General features: G+C 41.7%; 1 protein-coding gene and 1 long non-coding RNA gene across 3 annotated transcripts; one reads left to right on the top strand and one right to left on the bottom strand.

The window, feature by feature from the left end:
- Window positions 1-1,176: 1,176 nt before the first annotated feature.
- Window positions 1,177-4,343, top strand: selenok (selenoprotein K). 2 transcript variants are annotated; one of them, XM_051670198.1, is made up of 4 exons: window positions 1,177-1,277; window positions 2,962-3,052; window positions 3,142-3,219; window positions 4,247-4,343. In XM_051670198.1, exons 1-4 carry the CDS (start codon window positions 1,259-1,261, stop codon window positions 4,341-4,343), a joined length of 285 nt encoding a protein of 94 aa, XP_051526158.1. In that variant the 5' UTR covers window positions 1,177-1,258. The 2 variants fall into 2 exon arrangements, with proteins under 2 accessions (XP_051526158.1, XP_051526159.1); XM_051670199.1 differs by having other exon boundaries at window positions 4,247-4,334.
- Window positions 4,344-5,285: 942 nt separating this feature from the next.
- On the bottom strand, window positions 5,286-13,314 carry LOC127424768 (uncharacterized). The gene is made up of 2 exons (XR_007894516.1): window positions 12,206-13,314; window positions 5,286-11,848 (listed from the first exon to the last, which is right to left on the bottom strand). It is a non-coding gene; the product is annotated as an uncharacterized LOC127424768 (long non-coding RNA).
- Window positions 13,315-20,050: the final 6,736 nt, after the last annotated feature.

The following is a 20,050-nucleotide window of genomic DNA, read 5'->3' as shown; positions in this document are numbered from 1 at the left end:
GACTCTCTCTGCTTTATATATCTAGCCAAAAACTTCCCTGCTTTGTCACCTGACTCAAAGTATGACTGTCTTGCCATGAATAACCAAAACTCCACCTTCCACGATAAAATAGTATTATATCTGTATTTCACTTCTTAATCTTCCAAGTGGTGTGGGGGGGCGTGACAGCCATTTACTGTGGACATCAGGCTCATACTCCATCTAAGAATGGGCTCTGGACATCTTATTCCATGGCAATCACCAGGATCCGGCTCAAAGGACCAATGTTTAGTAGGTTTCAGGGGTTTAAGGACTTCAATTTCAAGCATACAATGGAATTTACAATATGGATATGTCATGTTTCCGTTTGCAAAGACATGAAACCCACGTGTAGACATATGATAAACAATCAAACAGCGCACTATAATCTGTAAATGAAGACACGTGCTGGATTACAAAACTCAGTTTCTCATGCGTCATTACACTTAGCATAGTTTGAATGCTAATATTAATAAACATTTAAACGCTGTCAACATATGAAAATACAGAACTAATATCAACAGCAACATGATTAAAGATTGCATATGCATGTAAATAAAACTTACTTTGTCATTTACAAACACATACTTCTGCTTGAAAGATAACAGGGACATAAAGGCATCATAAAAGTAATCCATAAGACTTCAGTGGTTAAATCCATGTCTTCTGAAGCAATATGATAGGTGTGGGGAGAAACAGATCAATATTTAATTCATTTGCGTTCTGCAGAAGAAAATTCATACACATCTAACATGGCATGAGGGGGTGAGTAAATGATGAGAGAACTGTAATTTTTGGGTGAACTACTCTTTAAGATTATTGATTATTTAAGATTATTTATAAATCATAAAAAATAAAGTAAATAAATACAAATAAAATACTATTGAAGATTATATTACCACGTATTAACAATATTACATGTGCTTACATTACAGCTTACCTCTTTATATTATTTATTATGATTATTATTCTTTAAAAAGATAACTATTTAAATGTGTTGTCAAACAGGAGATTATAACATGCTTAAAACAACGTTGTGCTTTCATGGAATAAAATAAATTGTTCATTTAATTACTGATGTATTTAACTATTTATTTAAGTAATGATATCATTTTGATGACTTTTATCCTCTATATAATGAAAGCACATGGCTTTATGGTAGTAAAACGTCAAACGTGAAGAACACTGCGCAGTACCGGGAGTGAAGTTTAGTATCCGGTTTTAAAGCACAACAGTGACGATGGTGTATGTGTCGAATGGTGAGTGCTAAAAACTAATTTCGTAAATAGAATGTCTTTACTGTGTAGATATTTGTTTTATTTATGCGTACAGACATGTTGCCCGTGAAAATAGCGAATTGACTTGCTAAAATATGACATTTAGCGTCATTGCGTTTGTTTTACGCAAGCCAAGTATGTTTGTATGTCCTTTTGCATAGATTTAATATTTTACATAATTTCAAGTGACTCATTTTGTTTGTTTGAACTAACAAACATGCCAATATATGGCTCTTTAATGTTACAGCGATGATATCAGGGCAGAAGTATTACAGATTCCACTATAGTAAAAATGCACAGTTCACCAATAGTAGTAATGTGACGTTGCTTGGAATTTTCCTGTGTCGTCTCTAATTAATATTCATTTAGCCGTTTGTTCATTCGCCATTCTAATTTGCAGCCTCAACTTATCAGCAAATCACTTAAGCATACGTTGCGAACGTCACATAGAGTCATTAATATTTATGATTTTCTCCTCCGAGCGCCAAAGCAGAGGGTGCGTTGTATCCAGAAGTGATCGTCCCTAAGCTCTTTTCCTTTTGAAGATTTTACCATCCACTGTGAGAGCTTTGGAGTAGCTTTGGTTAACGTTCCCAGCAACGAATCCAGTAGCATTCGTTTAGTTCATTTGAGGAAGAATTATTTGGAAATTATATTCTTACTGTTTACTGCCCTCTGCAGTTTGTAGCCAAATGAGATCATTTCAGATTTCTACATAGCAGATATAACAAATCTGAAATAAATGTAATACAGTTCCTCTTAAAGGTGTGTTTTAGAGACATAAATGCAATCCAATAATTGATCCTAAGTACAAGCATATTTTAAATAAACATTCTAAACAAACTAAACATTGTCATATGAACAAACAGTCAGTAACTGTACTGCATGTTTGAATCTTACACGTCTGAAGTACAACATTAAAGGGTTAGTTCACCCAAAAGTGAAAATTCTCTTATCATTTACTCACCCTCAAGCCATCCCACATGTGTATGACTTTCTTTCTTCAGTAGAACACAAATGAAGATTTTTAGAAGAATATTTCAGCTCTGTAGGTCCATACAAAGCAAGTGAATGGTGGCCAGAACTCTGAAGGTCCAAATATCACATAAAGGCATTTATCCATGTCTTCTGAAGCTATCCAATTGGTTTTGTGTGAGAACAGATCAAAACTAATTTTTCACTATACATCTTGTCAGTGCAGTATCTTGGCACAATCGGGATTGCTGTCAAGATTTATAGTGAAAAGGGAATTACATTTTGGTCTGTTCTCACCCTGATTGGATCACTTCAGAAGACATTGATTAAAACACTGGAGTCTTATGGATTACTTTAATGCTGCCTTTGTGATATTTGGACCTTCAGATTTCTGGCCACCATTCACTTGCATTGTGTGGACCTACAGAGCTGAAATATTCTTCTAAAAATCTTCATTTGTGTTCTGCTGAAGAAAGTAAGTCATACACATCTGGGATGGCATGAGGGTAAGTAAATGATGAGAGAACTTTCATTTTGGGGTTAACTATTCCTTTAAATAGACAGTAACAGTTCCAGAGACAGTTTGGACTGTATTTTGTTACACATTTTACTTCTACCCAGTTTGATGGCAAAAGTCTAACAGACTAAAAGTTATATAATATTTTTTATGGCACCTTTCATGTGGGTTCAGGTCAGGTTCTAGACAGCAGGAGCCAGTCGCCATGGAGATTGTCTTTTCTTAGTGACCTCTTCTGGGGTGCAGTTGAGTTTATTGGCTTGTTGTAAGTTTATTTATACTCTTTAAAGATATATTCGTGATTTTCGTAATGTTTGCATAATGCTGAAAAAGATCTGTATTATGTGTCACCAGTTTCCAGACTCTTGTTCAGCCAGATCTGTCAAAAGATGGACACAAGAGTGCATCAAGTCGCTTCAGTGATGGCAGAGGGTACATCCTCCATTCTGACATATTTAACTGCCATGTACATGATCCCAAATATGGAGATTTTTATGCATCCCAGTGATCAGTGCTCGAAATGGGTTACCACTATATTACTACAGTAAAAACAAGATTAATTTTCTTAAAGTTTAACCAAATATGGTAACAGCATTAAACATAATTGTATTATTAAAATACACTAACAAACTAGAAGACACCCTTTTTTATATAACTGAGTTGAAATATAGTGATAAACAACAGCAATACACTAAATATTTCGCTTGAAAAAAGAAGGCAAAGTCACTTTAAGGCTGCACATTGCTGTGATCACAATGCAATGTGATAACTGTAGCGTTTTGTGATGCTACAGCACTACTCGTTTGAAAATGTAGCTTGATACTGTAAAAGCTGCACTAATGTATAAAAGCTGAGCTACTGTCATGCTACTAAAAAATTATAAATGAGTTGCATTGCTACTTTTAGTTAACTTCTCCATAACACCGATTTTGTTTAAAATAAAAAAATGGAATGCATTTAGTCTTGAAAAGAAATAATTCTGTTCAAAATTTTGAATTCACAACTGCAGAAACAAAATCTGTCAAAAAACAATATAAGATTATTAATCGCATAAATTAGCTTTGACAGTCCTTATAGATACCGATACATTTTACATCATTATTCAAGAGACTGTTTTTATTTATTTTGAGTGAGTGACTGAATCATTCACACAATTGATTCATTAAAAAACTGAGTAATTTACAACCGAAGTGTTATTATCCTTTATTCAAATTCGCATGTACACAAATCTACTTAGAAACTTTAGAAATGGTGTTTAAGTGTGCATAAGTATTTTTAGCACAAATCCAAAGCAGATCTTCAGCTGAATTGTATTAAGCTATAGATAAAATAACAACAGAATAAATAAATGTATAAAATAATTGAGTTTCAGTCCTGATGTAATTTTAAATGTGTATGTTCATCTTTTATACACATTCATAAATTGGGTTAATTTGTGTTTATTGTAATGTTGTTGCAGTCCTCCTGGTTTCCCTGGCCGCAGACGGATGGGCAGAATAAACCACAGCGCAGGTCCTACCCCTCCCCCTATGGGTGGAGGAGGATGAGGAAGGTGAGTACGATTGAATAACCAGTAGAACAATCTTAAAAATACATGCGTCGAGACAAGCATTGATTCTGATCCATCACATGCACAGGTAAACGCCTGCACACTAATGCAGGCCTAGAGGGGTGTGACGTGCTGCTTGCCAGCACACTCCTCTTTTCATGGCTGTCGCTGCCGTCACAGCAGGTTCATGACGCTGCGCTGGGAATTCCTTTTCCAAGGGGCCAGAGTGGCTGATTATGGCAGCCAAACCACAACCGCCATGACAGGACAGATGCACGCACACACACACACACTGAAACATACATATTTCACTTATAATTGACTAAATCACAATTCCAGTGGGTCAGAAGTTTAACTGTGTCTTTAAGCACCTTGGAAAATTACAGAAAATGATGTCAAGCCTTTAGGCAATTAGCCAATTAGCTTCTGATTGGCTAATTGGAGTCAATTGGAAGTGTACCTTTGGGTATATTTTAAGGCCTACCTTCAAACTCAGTGTCACTTTACTTGACATCATGGGAAAATCAAAAGAAATCAGCCAAGACCTCAGGAAAAAAAAAATGTGGACCTCCACAAGTCTGGTTCATCCTTGGGGGCAATTTCCAAATGCCTGAAGGTACCACATTCATCTGTAAAAACAGTAGTACGCAAGTATAAATACCATGGGACCAACGCAGCCATAATACCGCTCGGGAAGGAGACACATTCTGTCTCCTAGAGATTGAAGTAATTTGGTGTGAAAAGTGCAAATCAATCCCAGAACAACAGCAAAGGACCTTGTGAAGATGCTGGAGGAAACGGGTAGAAAAGTATCTATATCCACAGTAAAATGAGTCCTATATCGACATAACCTGAAAGGCTGCTCAGCAAGGAAGAAGCCAATGCTCCAAAACCACCATAAAAAAGCCAGACTGTAGTTTGCAAGTGCACATGGGGACAAAGATTGTACTTTTTGGAGAAATGTCCTCTTATCTGATGAAACAAAAATTGAACTCTTAGATTGTACTTTTTGGAGAAATGTCCTCTTATCTGATGAAACAAAAATTGAACTCTTTGGCCATAATGACCATCATCGTTATGTTTGGAAGAAAAAGGGTTAGGCTTGCAATCCGAAGAACACCATCCCAACCGTGAAGCATGGGGTTGGCAGGATCATGTTGTGGGGGTGCTTTGCTGCAGGAGGGACTGGTGCACTTCACAAAATAGATGGCATCATGAAGAAGGAAAATGATGTGGAGATATTATAGCAACATCAAGACATCAGTCAGGAAGTTAAAGCTCATCACAAAGGGGTCTTCCATATGGACAATGACCCCAAGCATACCTCCATAGTTGTTGCAAAATGGCTTAAGGACAACAAAGTCAAGGTATTGGAGTGGCCATCACAAAGCCCTGACCTCAGTCCGATAGAAAATTTGTGGGCAGAACTGAAAAAGTGTGTGTGAGCAAGGAGGCCTACAAACCTGACTCGGTTACACCAGTTCTGTCTGGAGGAATGGGCTAAAATTCCAGCAACTTATTGAGAGAAGTATGTGGAAGGTTACCCAAACTGTTTGACCCAAGTTAATCAGTTTAAAGGCAATGCTACCAAATACTAACAAAGTGTATGTAAACTTCTGACCCACTGGGAATGTGATGAAAGACATAAAAGCTGAAATAAGTCATTCTCTCTACTGTTATTCTGACATTTCACTTTCTTAAAATAAAATAGTGATCCTAACTGACCTAAGACAGGAAATTTTGTTCTAAATTAAATGTCAGGAATTGTGAAAAACTGAGTTTAAATGTATTTGGCTAAGGTGTATGTAAACTTCTGACTTCAACTGTATATATCTTATGAAAGTTATGTTTGTGTAGCAGACTCTGTGTGTATAATTTGCTTCAATAAAGTAATGTTGATCGTTTATATCATGTCAGTCATCATATATTTTATTTTGTCCAGTCATGCAGTGTTATTTTCATAGAAAAAAACAAAACTAAAGCATTTACGTTAATACTATTGACTCTCCAGTAGGTGGAGGAAGTGCACGTGGAGTGAAGATGGGAGAATTAAATAATGACAATAATTCAAATAGGTCACTCAGGACTGAATAGGAGTTATATAAAATCCAAAAGCGCCCTACTGGGTTATGTACACATTTCGGCTTTGAAACTTTTGTAAAATGAAACATGCTTTTATAAGTATTTTTATGTTTCTTATTAGAGGGACATGTTAAAACTGATGTTTGTAACTTTTTCTGTGTTAAAATACTTTCTGCTATCCAAGCTTAATATGAGAGACCACTATTAGTAAGCCATTCATAGGTTAATTTTATCGAAAAGTGTAAGCACTCTCTTTCTGTGGCACTTTGAAAATGTCTCTGTTTCGAGCAACCTGCTTAGGGGACTCTCTTTGTTTGCTCAACAGTAGACGGGGGGCGTATTCAGTAAGCTGTTTTGGCGCTAGTGTCGCAGGAGTTGCATTCTTCAACTTTAAAGATTTTATAAGTCATGCTGGTCAAGCTAAATGACTTGAAAATTCAGATGTCCATGCTGTTAAATGGGCAGGGTCAGGGTGGAAAATAACAGGGAAGACATTCAGTGGATGAATTAGCCACTATTTGGTCTTTGATATCTAACAAATATATTTGTAAATTTATGTTGATGATTTTATTTCTGTTCACATAAATGTAGTGACATTTTTAAGTTCCATTAATTTCCCCTTTATCTTCCCATAAAGTAGACATGTTATGCTTTACCAGAGATCTAAGTGATTTCTACTCAATTCACCGATGACATAGTGATTTTTGATCAAGTGTCACTTAAGGAGTGGTTATGAGTGTATCAGATGACCCCTCCCCCTTTGCAATACGGGGCACCAGTTAAGAATACTATCTTAATTTAAGAACACTCCCAAAATAGCTGTTCAATCATTTAGAATTAATGTAAACTAGAGGGAGTTGGTCAGCTGATTTATCTGAAGGATTTGTGAGAGTCTGGACAACTAGTGGAGTCTTTGATCGTCAACACAATAAAGACTGATAAAATTAATGAAATTTGTTAACAATAGATATGCAAGAGTAAATCTCACAAATGAATAATGCTAATAATGAATATGCACTGCTAAAGGATAATAAACTAATAACCAAAAAGGAAAGTACTGAATTAAACAATGAAACATAAATTATTTGAGAACAGTGTGGATAAATGCAATGCTGTTGAACAATGTAGCAATGGGAGAGAACTGTATGGGAATGCTCCTTATGGGAAACCACCTAATGGCTCTGGCAAAATGGTGATAAATACTGCTTATTTATCATTAAACAAATAATATACCTATTATTTGTAACAAGCTGACCCCAGGTAACTGTTATCTAAGCAAGTTAGAAAAACATATGCTGCAGGTATAAACTAGTGCCAAGGTCTCTAGAAAGAGGTTTGATAAGTTTATATTTACATTCCACACAGTCGGGTGATCAGTCCGGCAGTAGAGACGTCTTCCACTGGTGATGCGGGTAGCGTGCAGTGGGAAGGGCGCAGAGTTGCGATCCAGTAGTCGTTGCCACGCTGGGCGGGAGGATGCTGAACTTCAGTTGTGCCAAGAGGGTCCTTAAATAGTGGACTGGGCAGCTGGGTCAGTTTAATCTTCACAGGGTCCTTTGCAGGTTGGCTGCGTCACTGAGGAGCCGTGTGGGACAGGCAATGTCTGCCGCTGCAGAGGTCCTTTGTGGACTGAGCTGCGCTGCTGGAGGGGCCGTAAGGGTCAGATAAGGTCCCTCAATGCTGGGGCCCTTTTTCAGCTAGAGTGCAGCAATATAATAATAAAGCAATATAAAAGGTTTTGCTCGCAAAAGCTTAACATCAACTATCTGGTAGCCTCTTTCCTCGTCAGGTCAGAAACTCAGGACGTGGTGTGTCTGCTAATGTCTCCTTCCCCATTGAGTTGGAAATGCAGGACGTGGGTGTGTCTACCCGGGGGACATATTTATCCCTTTCTGATGAGGAGCAGATTGAAATCTGGTGCCTTTCCGATCCTGGAGTGTGACTGGCCACTGGTGTCTAAAGTTGCCACGGTGTTGCCCACCCTAGTGTGGAACTCATTTGCATAGCATAAAGTACAGTGTTAAAACAGTGTCTTTAACGTTTTACCCATGCATTATTTCTTTACCAAACATCTTTCAAATTATTAAAGGCATTGTATGGAACAGATAGAGACCAAACAAGATAAGAAACATTTAAGTCATCCTCCATGCATTCGTTTATCTGTTAATAGGTCTGTCCCATGAACTGTTGTGTTAACAGTCAATAACCATTAACATAAACTGTGCTTTGAGTGGATGTTTTGCAGTTTATTTTAATTTAAGGCCTCCAAACCTAGGTATGAATAGATCTCTGTGGCCCTCCACTGCTGCTGCACCCGGGAGGTCCTGAAGGAATTTATGGCAGTTCTTGCCTAACCTTAGGAATGAGTTTGGTGGGTGCAGAAGGTCCCCCTTCCTGCCCTGTAAGAGGTGTCTGGCAGTTGTCTGAACATCGTATCTGATGTTGCTGAACATTTGTTTGTTCATTCACCAAGGATCCAATCACAGTGAGGTACATCTTCCACACCGTCACTTACAGAGGGGCCCTGCCATAAACTGGTCCCTGGAATGCCATCTTAACTGATGTTCACCACATCTTATAGTACCAGGGTTCCCTTACAATTCAGTACACTTGACATTGCATCACTAAGGTGACGCTATGGGGCGTGTACTTCTACACGACCTAGTTGAAAGCTTTCTACAATAACGCAGGATTGGCTATGGTGTTTAAGCCCCACCCTTTTAGGTGTGAAGCTGTCCGGTATGACAATACACTTCACATATCTATCTATCTATCTATCTATCTATCTATAACTAAAAAAGCCACTTAAGCGTCTTTTTAAAGATGTTGTTCCGTAAGTGTTCCTTATGTGATCCCGCCATCAGATCAGCATGAGAGCTGCATTCACTGTCTGGGCCGCGCCCACACATAGACAGCTCTCATGGAGACAGACTGCCCTCACAGTGAGAGCATGAGTCTTAAGACACTTTGCTTGCGAATCGCCTTCATTCTGAGGGACGATTCAGCCTCCCGTGCCCTCCCACCCGACTCTTCTGTGGTTCCTAAGGGATCACGCGAGGTCGAGCAGGATGAATTTGTGGTGGACCTCGTGCTGGCACAAGCCATGCGAGCCCCTCAATCTCCATATATCGATACAGTATGTGCATGATGAGCTTCGGCCCTCTGCAAGAGCGCACAAGTTCGGCGGTTCTGACGCTGGGGATGATGATGTTATGTCTCTCGCTGCATCTGGCGAGTGGTCAATGGAGGACGTTGCCGCCCCTTCCCCCAGCGATCATGAGGGTGAGCCCCATACCACTAAAAGGTATAGTTCTTCTCATGACTCCAATCTACAGCGATTCACCCTGTTCATTCTCAGTCCTTGCTGCAATTTTACAATGACTAACAATGACAATCCATTTAGGCTTACCCATTAATTTAACTGCCGATGTAGTGACTAAAACGACCGTGAATGGACCTTCCTATCGAGGCTCTAAACCTGCATGTTGTAATTTCTTAACATACACTAATTGCCCTGGCACAATGCTGTGTCCCCCCTCTGGAGGAGGTCCCCATGCATTTAAAACTTGACACTGTGCTGTTGCCACTGCTTTTGTAAGTGACAAGCAGTATGTAAGCAGCGTGTCTGACATTAAGTGTACATCTGCAGTAGATAAATCAGGGGTTCCTGGTAAAGCCATTGTTCTTCTGGTGATTACTTCAAAAGGACTAAATCCAGTTACTTTGTTAGCAGAGGCTCACATACTTCATAAGACAAAAGGCAAAGCATCCACCCAGGGGGTGCCAGAGGAATGATATTTCGCCAGGCGAGTTTTCAAAGTAGAATTAGCACGTTCAACCATGCCTGAAGATTGCGGATGCCCTGGACAGTGAAAATGTCATTGCATGCCTAATAACCTGCATACTTCTTGACAGACCTCAATACTGTAATATTCAATAGTCAGTACTGTGTGGTATTCCCCATCGTGGAATTATATCTCTCACTAAAACCTTAGCAGTAAAGGCAGCAGTGCTTTTCTTTGTGGGGAACATCTAGAAAATGTTGCATTTTGTACATCCTGGTTGTTTTTTGGATCTAGTAAAGTAATGTTATCACATTGTAGCTCTTGAAATGGACCTGGAGGTGCAGGCGTGCAAAGCATCACAGAAGGAGCAGAATTGTGTTTTTGACAAATTACGCAATTCCTCACCACTGTATCTGCATGTTTCTTAAATCCTTTAACCCACCAGATACAATTAAATCGAGAATGCATCTGGCTTGTACCTATGTGTCCAGTGGTATGTATCTGTGTAGCGAGGTAAGGTAGTAAAACTTTTGGCACTACCAGACTGTTTTCTCCATATGTTATCATCTGATAGTTTACAACCATTTTCAAGCCACTCCCATTTCTCTTCTCTGGAGCTTTATTCTTGCATCTTAGATATCTCAGCAAGTTGAAAGGGATGAGTAATTGTAACTGGCACTGAGAAGAAATGTATGATGTGTAGTTGTAGATTTTGCTGCTGCATCTGCCAAAGCATTTCCCTCAGCCTCTAGAGTGTCAGTCTTATCATGGGCCTTTATTTTTAGAACAACGACATGCTGCGGAAGCTGCAAAGCTTTAAGAAGTTCTTCAACCTCATGGCCATTCTTTATTGCCGTTCCAGCTGCTGTTAGGAAACCTCTGTGTTGCCATGCCGCTTGGAAGTCATGTACAACATCGAAGGCATATCTAGAATCTGTATAAATGTTAACAGTTTTTCTTTCAGCCATTTTGCATGCTTCAGTCAGGGCTATTAATTCTGCTTGTTGGGCTGATGTTCCTGCAGGTCAGGGTAATTGAGGAGGCTGGCAGCGGGAAGTTGTTGGGCTGCTAGCTACACCTCCCCGGAGAGTAACGGCAACAAGCGGGCCGCCTACTGGTTGGGCGGCCACTTCTACACCTTGAACAAGTTGAGGTAGGCCTCCAGATCGTCATTTGGCCCCAGCTTCATGAGGGTCACAGGGAAGTGGCCCCCCTCTCTGTCGATAATGCTCTGGAACACCTGCCGGTTCTCCGCTTGGGTCTGGAGCAGGAGTTGGAAGCATTGTTCCTGCTCCAGGCTAACTCCATGAAGTCTGCTGGATGCTGGCGAGGGATTTGATAACTTCGCCCAGTGGTGAAGACTCCATAACGGCGTTGTCCTCCAAAATCCTGTGATTCGGCACCACTGTAATGGGGATAACTCTTTTGGGCAATGGAGGAGTCAGGAGACAATGAAGCAGTGCAGGCAAGTCTTTTATTTTCTGCCTTCAGGGTCTTGGATTTTCTTTAATGCACTCAATTCATGTAGCTTCACAACACAATAAGATAATTTTCAAAACACTCAGTAGCGTCGAGTTCGTGCTCTCAGGTCACTCTCTCCCAAACTAATGTGCTAGAGCGGCTTTTAAGTCTCCCTCCGCCATCACTATAACAAGAGACAGGTGTTAGGGATAATTACAACCCAGGTGACGAGCCTTACCGCTCTCTCTCTCCCGCAGACAGACACACGACCATGCCCCCATCACCGCAAAATGTCAAATGTGTCAAATTGAATTTGTCATGGGCCAAAACTATGTAATGTTTGTTTTTTAACTACACATTACACCAGTTTGACACCCCTGGTTCAAATTATGAGAAATGATGAAACATTTGACATTGTACAAAATTACTGAGTGTGGGATGACTTTACTCTAGCTGATTTGTCACTTAATTAATGTAGTGTAATTGTGATGTTTCTGGTAACATGGAGGGCACATCAAAGTTTAAAAGACAGAAGTCGTACCTGAGATGTTTCTGGACTCAAAATCCACCCCATCCCAGTAAAACGCCCAAGTTGTGACAAGGATGCCAGTGCACATTCCAGTTGAAATAACAGTATAAAATGGGTAATAAAATGAGTATTAGTAATTGAGATCATTTCAAGTGAGAATACTATCTCAACTTAACAGCCTTTTATTAGCACTATTCATTTCTAGCACACCTTTAAGCTAAGCTTTTAAAAATGCATGGTGTATACTACAGCCTCTTGGCTCAAGGTGTCTTGGACATCAATATTTTAACGCTTCAGAAAAGATGAATCACTGTCTGGCCAACTAAGATTTTGAGATAAAGCTTAGGATCACGATTTTTTGGTAGTACTACAGCACACTGTGAGTGTATGTTATCACTGTTTGATAAATACGGTTCAGCTTCACATAATACAATGGCTTTAAACCACATAATGTTAAGCAAATAATTCAAACCACACAACAACATCAGCATCAATTGCAAATAAATTACTAACCTCGTGTTGTGGATTTTTCTTCATCCAAATCAACAAGGCTGCCATATGATGGCACTTGTCTCTGCCGATTGGGCACTCGCAGGTGCTGTACCTCACTGACTGACCCTCAACATGCACCTATTTTGAAAACAATTTAACCCTCACCCTAACACTTCTAAAATACATTGACAGTGATGTGTTTATAGTAACCCAACGATACTTCTATAGCTAGCCAGGGGGAGGCAGATCATTATATGTCAACTAGCCTAACTTCACTAACCCTCCAAAACCTGGCTGGTACATATTTAGTTTTTCATCTTCGTTTACGTCCAAAGTTATAGCAGTCCTGTACGTTTTTGTTTTTTCTTAGAAATACTTAAGCCAGAACATTGCATATCATCTTTAGATGTCAACTAGCTTTCTAGCTTACTGCTCACTTCTAACTCACCTCCACCTCGTAAATCCTCTTTTACATGGATGCCTGGACTCTACCCTTGATTATACCACCTGGGAGAACAGCTACACTAAGCACTCTATTAGAGTTGAAAGAATTTAGACCCTTTTTAACCCTCAATGGTGCCTCACTAAAGAAGGAAGAAATTGTGAAAAAGTTCACAGGTTCCGACTTGTTTGCTTTTTGGATCTGAAGGAGCATTTCTTCTTCTTGTGTTGTGTAATGGCGGTTGACAAGCCAACATAAGGTGTATTACCGCCACCAACTGGACTGGAATGTGAAGCATTAATAAGAAAATAAAAAAAAAAAAAAAAAAAAAAAAAACAATATATAATATAATATGTTTATTAAATCCTATTTTCCATTCCTGTTTTCCTGAGCTAATTAATTCTCTTTGTATTTTTGACTGTCCTGAGGCACAATTCAATAGGTTTGGTAAGGTGAAATTGATTGAATCTATATTTCTCAATTTATTGGATAACTCCTCTCTTTCCCTTGTAAACATTACACAATATAATAATATATGATCAACTGTCTCTGCTTCACCACATGTCAAGCATAATCCTGTTTGATGTTTCCCTATTTTGAACAATGAATGATTTAAGCCAGAATGTCCTATTCGGAGCCGAGTGATAATTGTATCTTCTCTCCTATTATTGAGACCTATTCTCCCTTTTCCAACTTGTTTTTGGATATTGTATAGGTGTCTGCCCTTTTTTTCCTTGTCCCACATTTCTTGCCACTTTATATTCATAAGTTCTCTAATTCTTCCTTTTACCTCTTCTTTACTGAGTGGTATATGAACTTCAACATCCATATGATCCATTGCCTGTTTAGCCAGTTTGTCCACTATTTCATTTCCTTGTACTCCCACATGTGCTGGTACCCAAAGATCTCAGGACCATCCACAGTTTTTGAATTCTAAGTAGATGTGTAAGAATCTCATATACTAAATCTTGTCTTGATTCAGACTGCCCATTTAATAAGCTATTTAAAGCTGATTGAGAGTCTGAAGTTCAGACTCTCTCAAGTTCAGTGGACTCAAGATGGCGCCGAGTATGGCTGCTGCGTTGCGAGCTCCGACACAACATGGCAGTGTTTTGTTTGTTTTGTTCACAATTCTTATATTTTTTGTCATGGATGTTGTCTGCCTTATTGTCTACGACAGACAAACACTTTTGGACATTGGTTCAGCAATTTCACACCATAAACCGGACTTCAAATTCCTCAATGCCGACCCGCTGTTTACAAACACGCAAGTGGAGCCCTTTGTCTGGGCAGTCCGGAAGCGGAAAAACAGGAGGAAAAGTGGAAACAGAGCCGGCGTTCTCATCAGAGTAAGATGCCGTGCAAATCGACCCCCGCTACCCAGTATTCTACTGGCAAATGTTCAGTCTCTGGATAACAAGCTCTGCGAGCTGAAAGCGCGGATCTCTTTCCAACGAGAGACAAGGGACTGCTGCATTATCTGCCTAACAGAAACTTGGATGTCTGCGGAGATTCCAGACACAGCCATTGAACCCACGGGGTTCTCCGTGCACCGAGCGGACAGAGCGAAAGACCTCTCAGGTAAAAGCAGAGGTGGTGGTGTATGTTTTATGACCAACAAATCCTGGTGTGATCAGAGGAATGTACATTCTATCAAGTCTTTCTGCTCTCCTGATCTGGAATTTCTCATGCTTCTGTGCTGACCATTCTGGCTACCGAGGGAATTCACAGCGGTCATTATCACAGCTGTGTACATTCCCCTACAAGCCGACACAGACCGGGCACTCAAGGAACTGTATGGGAGTATAAGTGAGCAGGAAACCACGCACACTGAGGCCGCGTTCATTGTGACCGGGGACTTTAATAAAGCCAGTTTCAAATCAGTCGCACCAAAATACCACCAGCACATTAGTTTCAACACACGAGGGGACTGGGTTTTGGACCATTGCTACTCTCCCTTCCGGGATACAAATCCCTCCCCCGCCCACCATTTGGCAAATCGGACCACTCTTCCATTCTGCTTCTGCCCGCTTACAGGCAGAAACTGAAACAGGAAGCACCCACCCTCAGAACGATCCAGTGCTGGTCAGGCCAGTCAGACTCTATGCTACGAGACTGTTTTGATCACACGGATTGGGAGATGTTCCGGTCCGCCTCTGATGACGACATCGAGCTTTACGCTGATAGCATAATGTGTTTCATCAAAAAGTGCGTGGAGGACGTAGTTCCGACCAGAACAACACGGATCTATCCGAACCAGAAGCCATGGATAAATAGCGATGTTTGCGCGGCACTTAATGTGCGGACCTCCGCTTTCAATTCCGGGAACGCGGAGGAGCATGAACAAGCCAGTTATGCCCTCCGAAAAACTATCAGAACAGCAAAATGCCAGTACAGGAACAAGATTGAAGGACAGTTTAACGCCACCAACTCTAGAAGCATGTGGCAGGGAATTAACATCATCACAGACTTTAAAGGGAATAAAAACTCCGCCATGAACACCGCTGCCTCTCTCCCGGATGAGCTAAATACTTTTTATGCTCGTTTTGAGGGAAATAACACCGCCCTCACGGAGAGCACTCTCGCGGCCGAAGCTACAGAGGTTAGTTCACTCTCCGTCTCTGTAGCGGATGTAACGCGATCCTTCCGACGGGTGAATATCCGCAAAGCAGTGGGTCCAGACGGCATTCCAGGCTGCGTCATCAGAGCGTGTGCGAACCAGCTGGCTGGTGTTTTTACAGACATTTTCAACCTTTTCATCTCTTTGTCTGTAGTCCCCACATGCTTTAAAACATCCACCATTGTGCCTGTTCCAAAGCAATCAAAAATAACTTGCTTAAATGACTGGCATCCTGTTGCTCTGACCCCCATCATTAGCAAATGCTTTGAGAGACTAATCAGAGATTACATCTGCTCTGTGCTGCCTCTCTCTCTTGACCCATTGCAGTTTGCTTACCGCAACAACCGCTCCACTGATGATGCCATTGCATCTACAATACACACTGCTCTCTCCCACCTGGAAAAAAAGAACACTTATGTGAGAATGCTGTTTGTAGACTACAGCTCAGCATTCAACACCATAGTGCCCTCCAAGCTAGATGAGAAACTCTGGGCTCTGGGCATAAACAGCTCGCTGTGCAGCTGGATCCTGGACTTCCTGTCAAGCAGACGCCAGGTGGTTAGAATAGGCAGCAACATCTCCTCATCACTGACCCTCAACACTGGAGCCCCATAGGGCTGTGTTCTCAGCCCACTCTTGTATTCCTTGTACACACATGACTGTGTGGCAACACATAGCTCCAATGCCAACATTAAGTTTGCTGATGACACGACGGTGATAGGTCTGATCACTGACAATGATGAAACAGCCAACATAGAGGAGGTGCACACTCTGACACACTGGTGTCAGGAGCACAACCTCTCCCTCAACGTCAGTAAGACAAAGGAGCTTATGGTGGACTTCAGAAGAAAAGACAGAGAACACAGTCCCATCACCATCAATGGAGCACCAATGGAGAAAGTCAGCAGCTTCAAGTTCCTGGGTGTCCACATCACTGAGGAACTCACATGGTCCATCCACACTGAAGTCGTTGTGAAGAAGGCTCATCAGCGCCTCTTCTTCCTGAGACAGCTGAGGAAGTTTGAAATGAACCACCACATCCTGACACGGTGCTACACCTGCACTGTAGAGAGCATCGGCAATAGCACAGCCCACAACCACAAAGCACTGCAAAGGGTGGTGCGAACTGCCAGACACATCATCGTAGGTGAGCTTCCCTCCCTCCAGGAAATATATACAAGGCGGTGTGTAAAAAAAGCTCGGAGGATCATCAGAGACTCCAGCCACCTGAGCCATGGGCTGTTCTCACTGCTACCATCAGGCAGGCGGTATCGCAGCATCAGGACCCGCACCAGCTAACTCCATGATGGCTTCTTCCCCCAAGCAATCAGACTTTTGAACTCTTGATCTCCCACGATCAAAATACATCAGCACTGCACTTTATTACTCTACTCTTATATCTCACACCGGACTGTCATAAATTATATTATTATTATTATATATATATATTCTCTCTTAACAACTTACTATCAACCGACAGCCTGAATGTCAATACAGTACAATACAACCTACTGTACATTCTATATATACTACTATATATATTTTTTTATTTTTATTGAATAATGTGTATCTATATTGTGAGTATTGTATACTGTACAGTGTATGTTATTATTTGTATATTGTTGTGTGTAATTATGTGTATATTAGACTTTAAATTGTGCTGTGGTAATTTGATGTTATTGTTAATTGGTATATGTCTCATCACTGTCACGACTGCTATGTTGATCGGAACTGCACCCAAGAATTTCACAAACCATTACACTTGTGTATATGGCTGTGTGACAATAAAAGTGATTTGATTTGATTTGATTTGAACAAATAACAGCCCTCATTGGCTGAACTTCCTCCACTCATTGCATAGCTAATAAAATCGCTATTAATTCTATTGTAAAAACTGATACATAATTAGTTGTCCTTTTTTGAATGCTAACTTTGAACCTCTTAATATATAATGCTGCAGCTGTTTTTCCTGATGTAGGATCCTTTGAACCATTGGTGAATATGTGGTGCATTGAAGAGTAGTTCTGATATAAATGTTTCATTCTTAACTTTATATTGTAGATGGAAATCGACTTGAGCCATGGGGAACAACCAGGGAGGTATATTTGTGTAAAAGAGGAGGCGAGAAGCAGCTTTCCTTGTTAAGGTAAGGATTTATTTTTCCCTCTTCGCAGCACAAATTTTCAGTTTCACTTTAAGCACTAAGTTTAAGAACTATCACACACTGCTTCACAAATAAACTCTCATTACTAAAATCTTTGCTCTGGCTCGGCTCTGTCGTGTCTAGTCTCTCTCCCCGACTAAGTGCTGTGTGGCTCTATTTATGCCGCTCTCCCCGTGCTCACTGAAATTAGAGACAGGTGTTAGACATAATTTAGCTCAGGTGTAGCTCCCTTATTGCTTTCTCTCTCTCCGGAGAGATGCTTGACCACGCCCCCGCTGCCGCATATCCCCACCGCCCGACTCAGGCCGGGGCAACATCCGGCCTGCCTACCACTCCCCCCCATTCCTGGAAAGGAAGTCGATGACAGCCACCTGCGCCCCCAGTCTGTGGACCACCTTGAACTTAAACGGCTGAAGAGCCAGATACCAACGGGTGATCCGGGCGTTAGTATCTTTCATGCGGTGGAGCCACTGGAGTGGGGCATGATCCGAGCAGAGGATGAAGACCCACCCCAGCAGGTAGTATCGGAGAGTGAGGACCGCCCACTTGATGGCGAGACACTCCTTTTCCACGGTGCTATACTTAGTTTCCCTTAACGAGAGCTTATGGCTAATGTACAGCACCGGGCGCTCCTCCCCCTCCACCACCTGCGAGAGTACGGCTCCCAGCCCCCTGTCTGAAGCATCTGTCTGTAAAACAAAAGGGAGAGAGAAGTCAGGTGAATGTAAAAGCGGCCCCCCGCAAAGTGCAGCTTTAACCTGCGTGAATGCCCGCTGACACTGCTCCGTCCACTGGACCGGATCTGGAGCTCCCTTTTTAGTGAGATCAGTCAGCGGGCTGGTGACGTCCGAATAATTAGGTACGAACCTTCTATAATAGCCAGCCAGCCCCAGGAACTGTCTCACCCCCTTTTTGGTCTTGGGTCTCGGGCAGGTCGCAATCGCCGCTGTCTTGTCAATTTGGGGACGCACCTGCCCGTGGCCCAAGTGGAACCCCAGATACCGTACCTCCACCCGTCCAATCACGCACTTCTTCGGATTCGCTGTGAGTCCCGCTCGGCGCAGCGATCTCAGAACCGCCCTCAGATGTTGCATATGCCGCTGCCAATCATTGTTATAAATGATGATGTCATCTAAATAGGCAGCGGCATAAGCTGAATGCGGTCTGAGGATTTGGTCCATGAGACGCTGAAACGTAGCCGGGGCTCCAAACAAACCGAACGGAAGTGTCACAAATTGGTGTAATCCAAACGGTGTGGAGAAGGCGGTTTTCTCACGGGAAATTGGTGTCAAGGGGATCTGCCAATAACCCTTTGTCAAATCCAATGTCGAATAAAAACGAGCAGTGCCCAACCGATCGAGCAACTCATCAACACGAGGCATTGGATATACATCAAATTTAGACACCGCGTTGACTTTTCTATAATCCACACAGAATCGCACAGACCCGTCGCTCTTAGGCACTAGAACAACTGGGCTGGACCAATCACTGTGGGATTCTTCTATTACCCCCATTTCAAGCATCGTGTTTCTTTCGGAATCCCCACCCGGGAGATTATTTTGAAGAGTGCCTCCGCAACACTGCATGCTGAGATGTTGCGAAGAGGCACTGCTTCCGGATATCACGTTGCATAGTCCACTAGGACCAATACAAAGCAATGTCCGCGTGCTGACCGTTCTAATAGCCCGACGAGGTCCATTCCAATTCTCTCAAAGGGAACCTCGATCAGAGGGAGAGGGCACAATGGCGCTTTTGGGGTGGCTGGTGGGTTAACCAGCTGGCATTCGCGGCATGCCGCACACCACCTGCGGACATCGCCGCCAATGCCCGGCCAATAGAAATGGGCTATTAGACGGTTCAGTGTTTTCCTTTCTCCTAGGTGACCCGCCATGGGATTATAATGAGCCACCTGGAATACCATTTCCCGACGGCTCCTTGGAATCAAAAGTTGGGTTGTATCCTCTTTGGTCCGAGTGTCCTGTATCACTCGATACAACCGCTCATTTATAATTGCAAAATAGGGGTATGAAAGGGCGATGTCAGGCTGGAGTCGTTGACCATAGATGACTCTCACTTGGTCAAAGGCGTGTTTGAGGGTTTCGTCTCGCGACTGCTCCAAAGGGAAATCCCCATCAGGGA

This window comes from Myxocyprinus asiaticus, chromosome 33, assembly GCF_019703515.2.
Source record: "Myxocyprinus asiaticus isolate MX2 ecotype Aquarium Trade chromosome 33, UBuf_Myxa_2, whole genome shotgun sequence".
Classification (NCBI taxonomy): Eukaryota; Metazoa; Chordata; class Actinopteri; order Cypriniformes; family Catostomidae; genus Myxocyprinus; species Myxocyprinus asiaticus.
Note: the sequence above shows the minus strand (reverse complement) of the source record. Positions and strands in the feature narration are given on the sequence as shown.

What these genes read in the sequence shown, in the direction of transcription:
- selenok (XM_051670199.1), top strand. An exon ending in GTTGAGTTTATTGGCTTGTT is followed by an intron (nt 3,053 to 3,141) that starts GTAAGTTTATTT and finishes ATGTGTCACCAG; the next exon opens with TTTCCAGACTCTTGTTCAGC. An exon ending in CGCTTCAGTGATGGCAGAGG is followed by an intron (nt 3,220 to 4,246) that starts GTACATCCTCCA and finishes ATGTTGTTGCAG; the next exon opens with TCCTCCTGGTTTCCCTGGCC.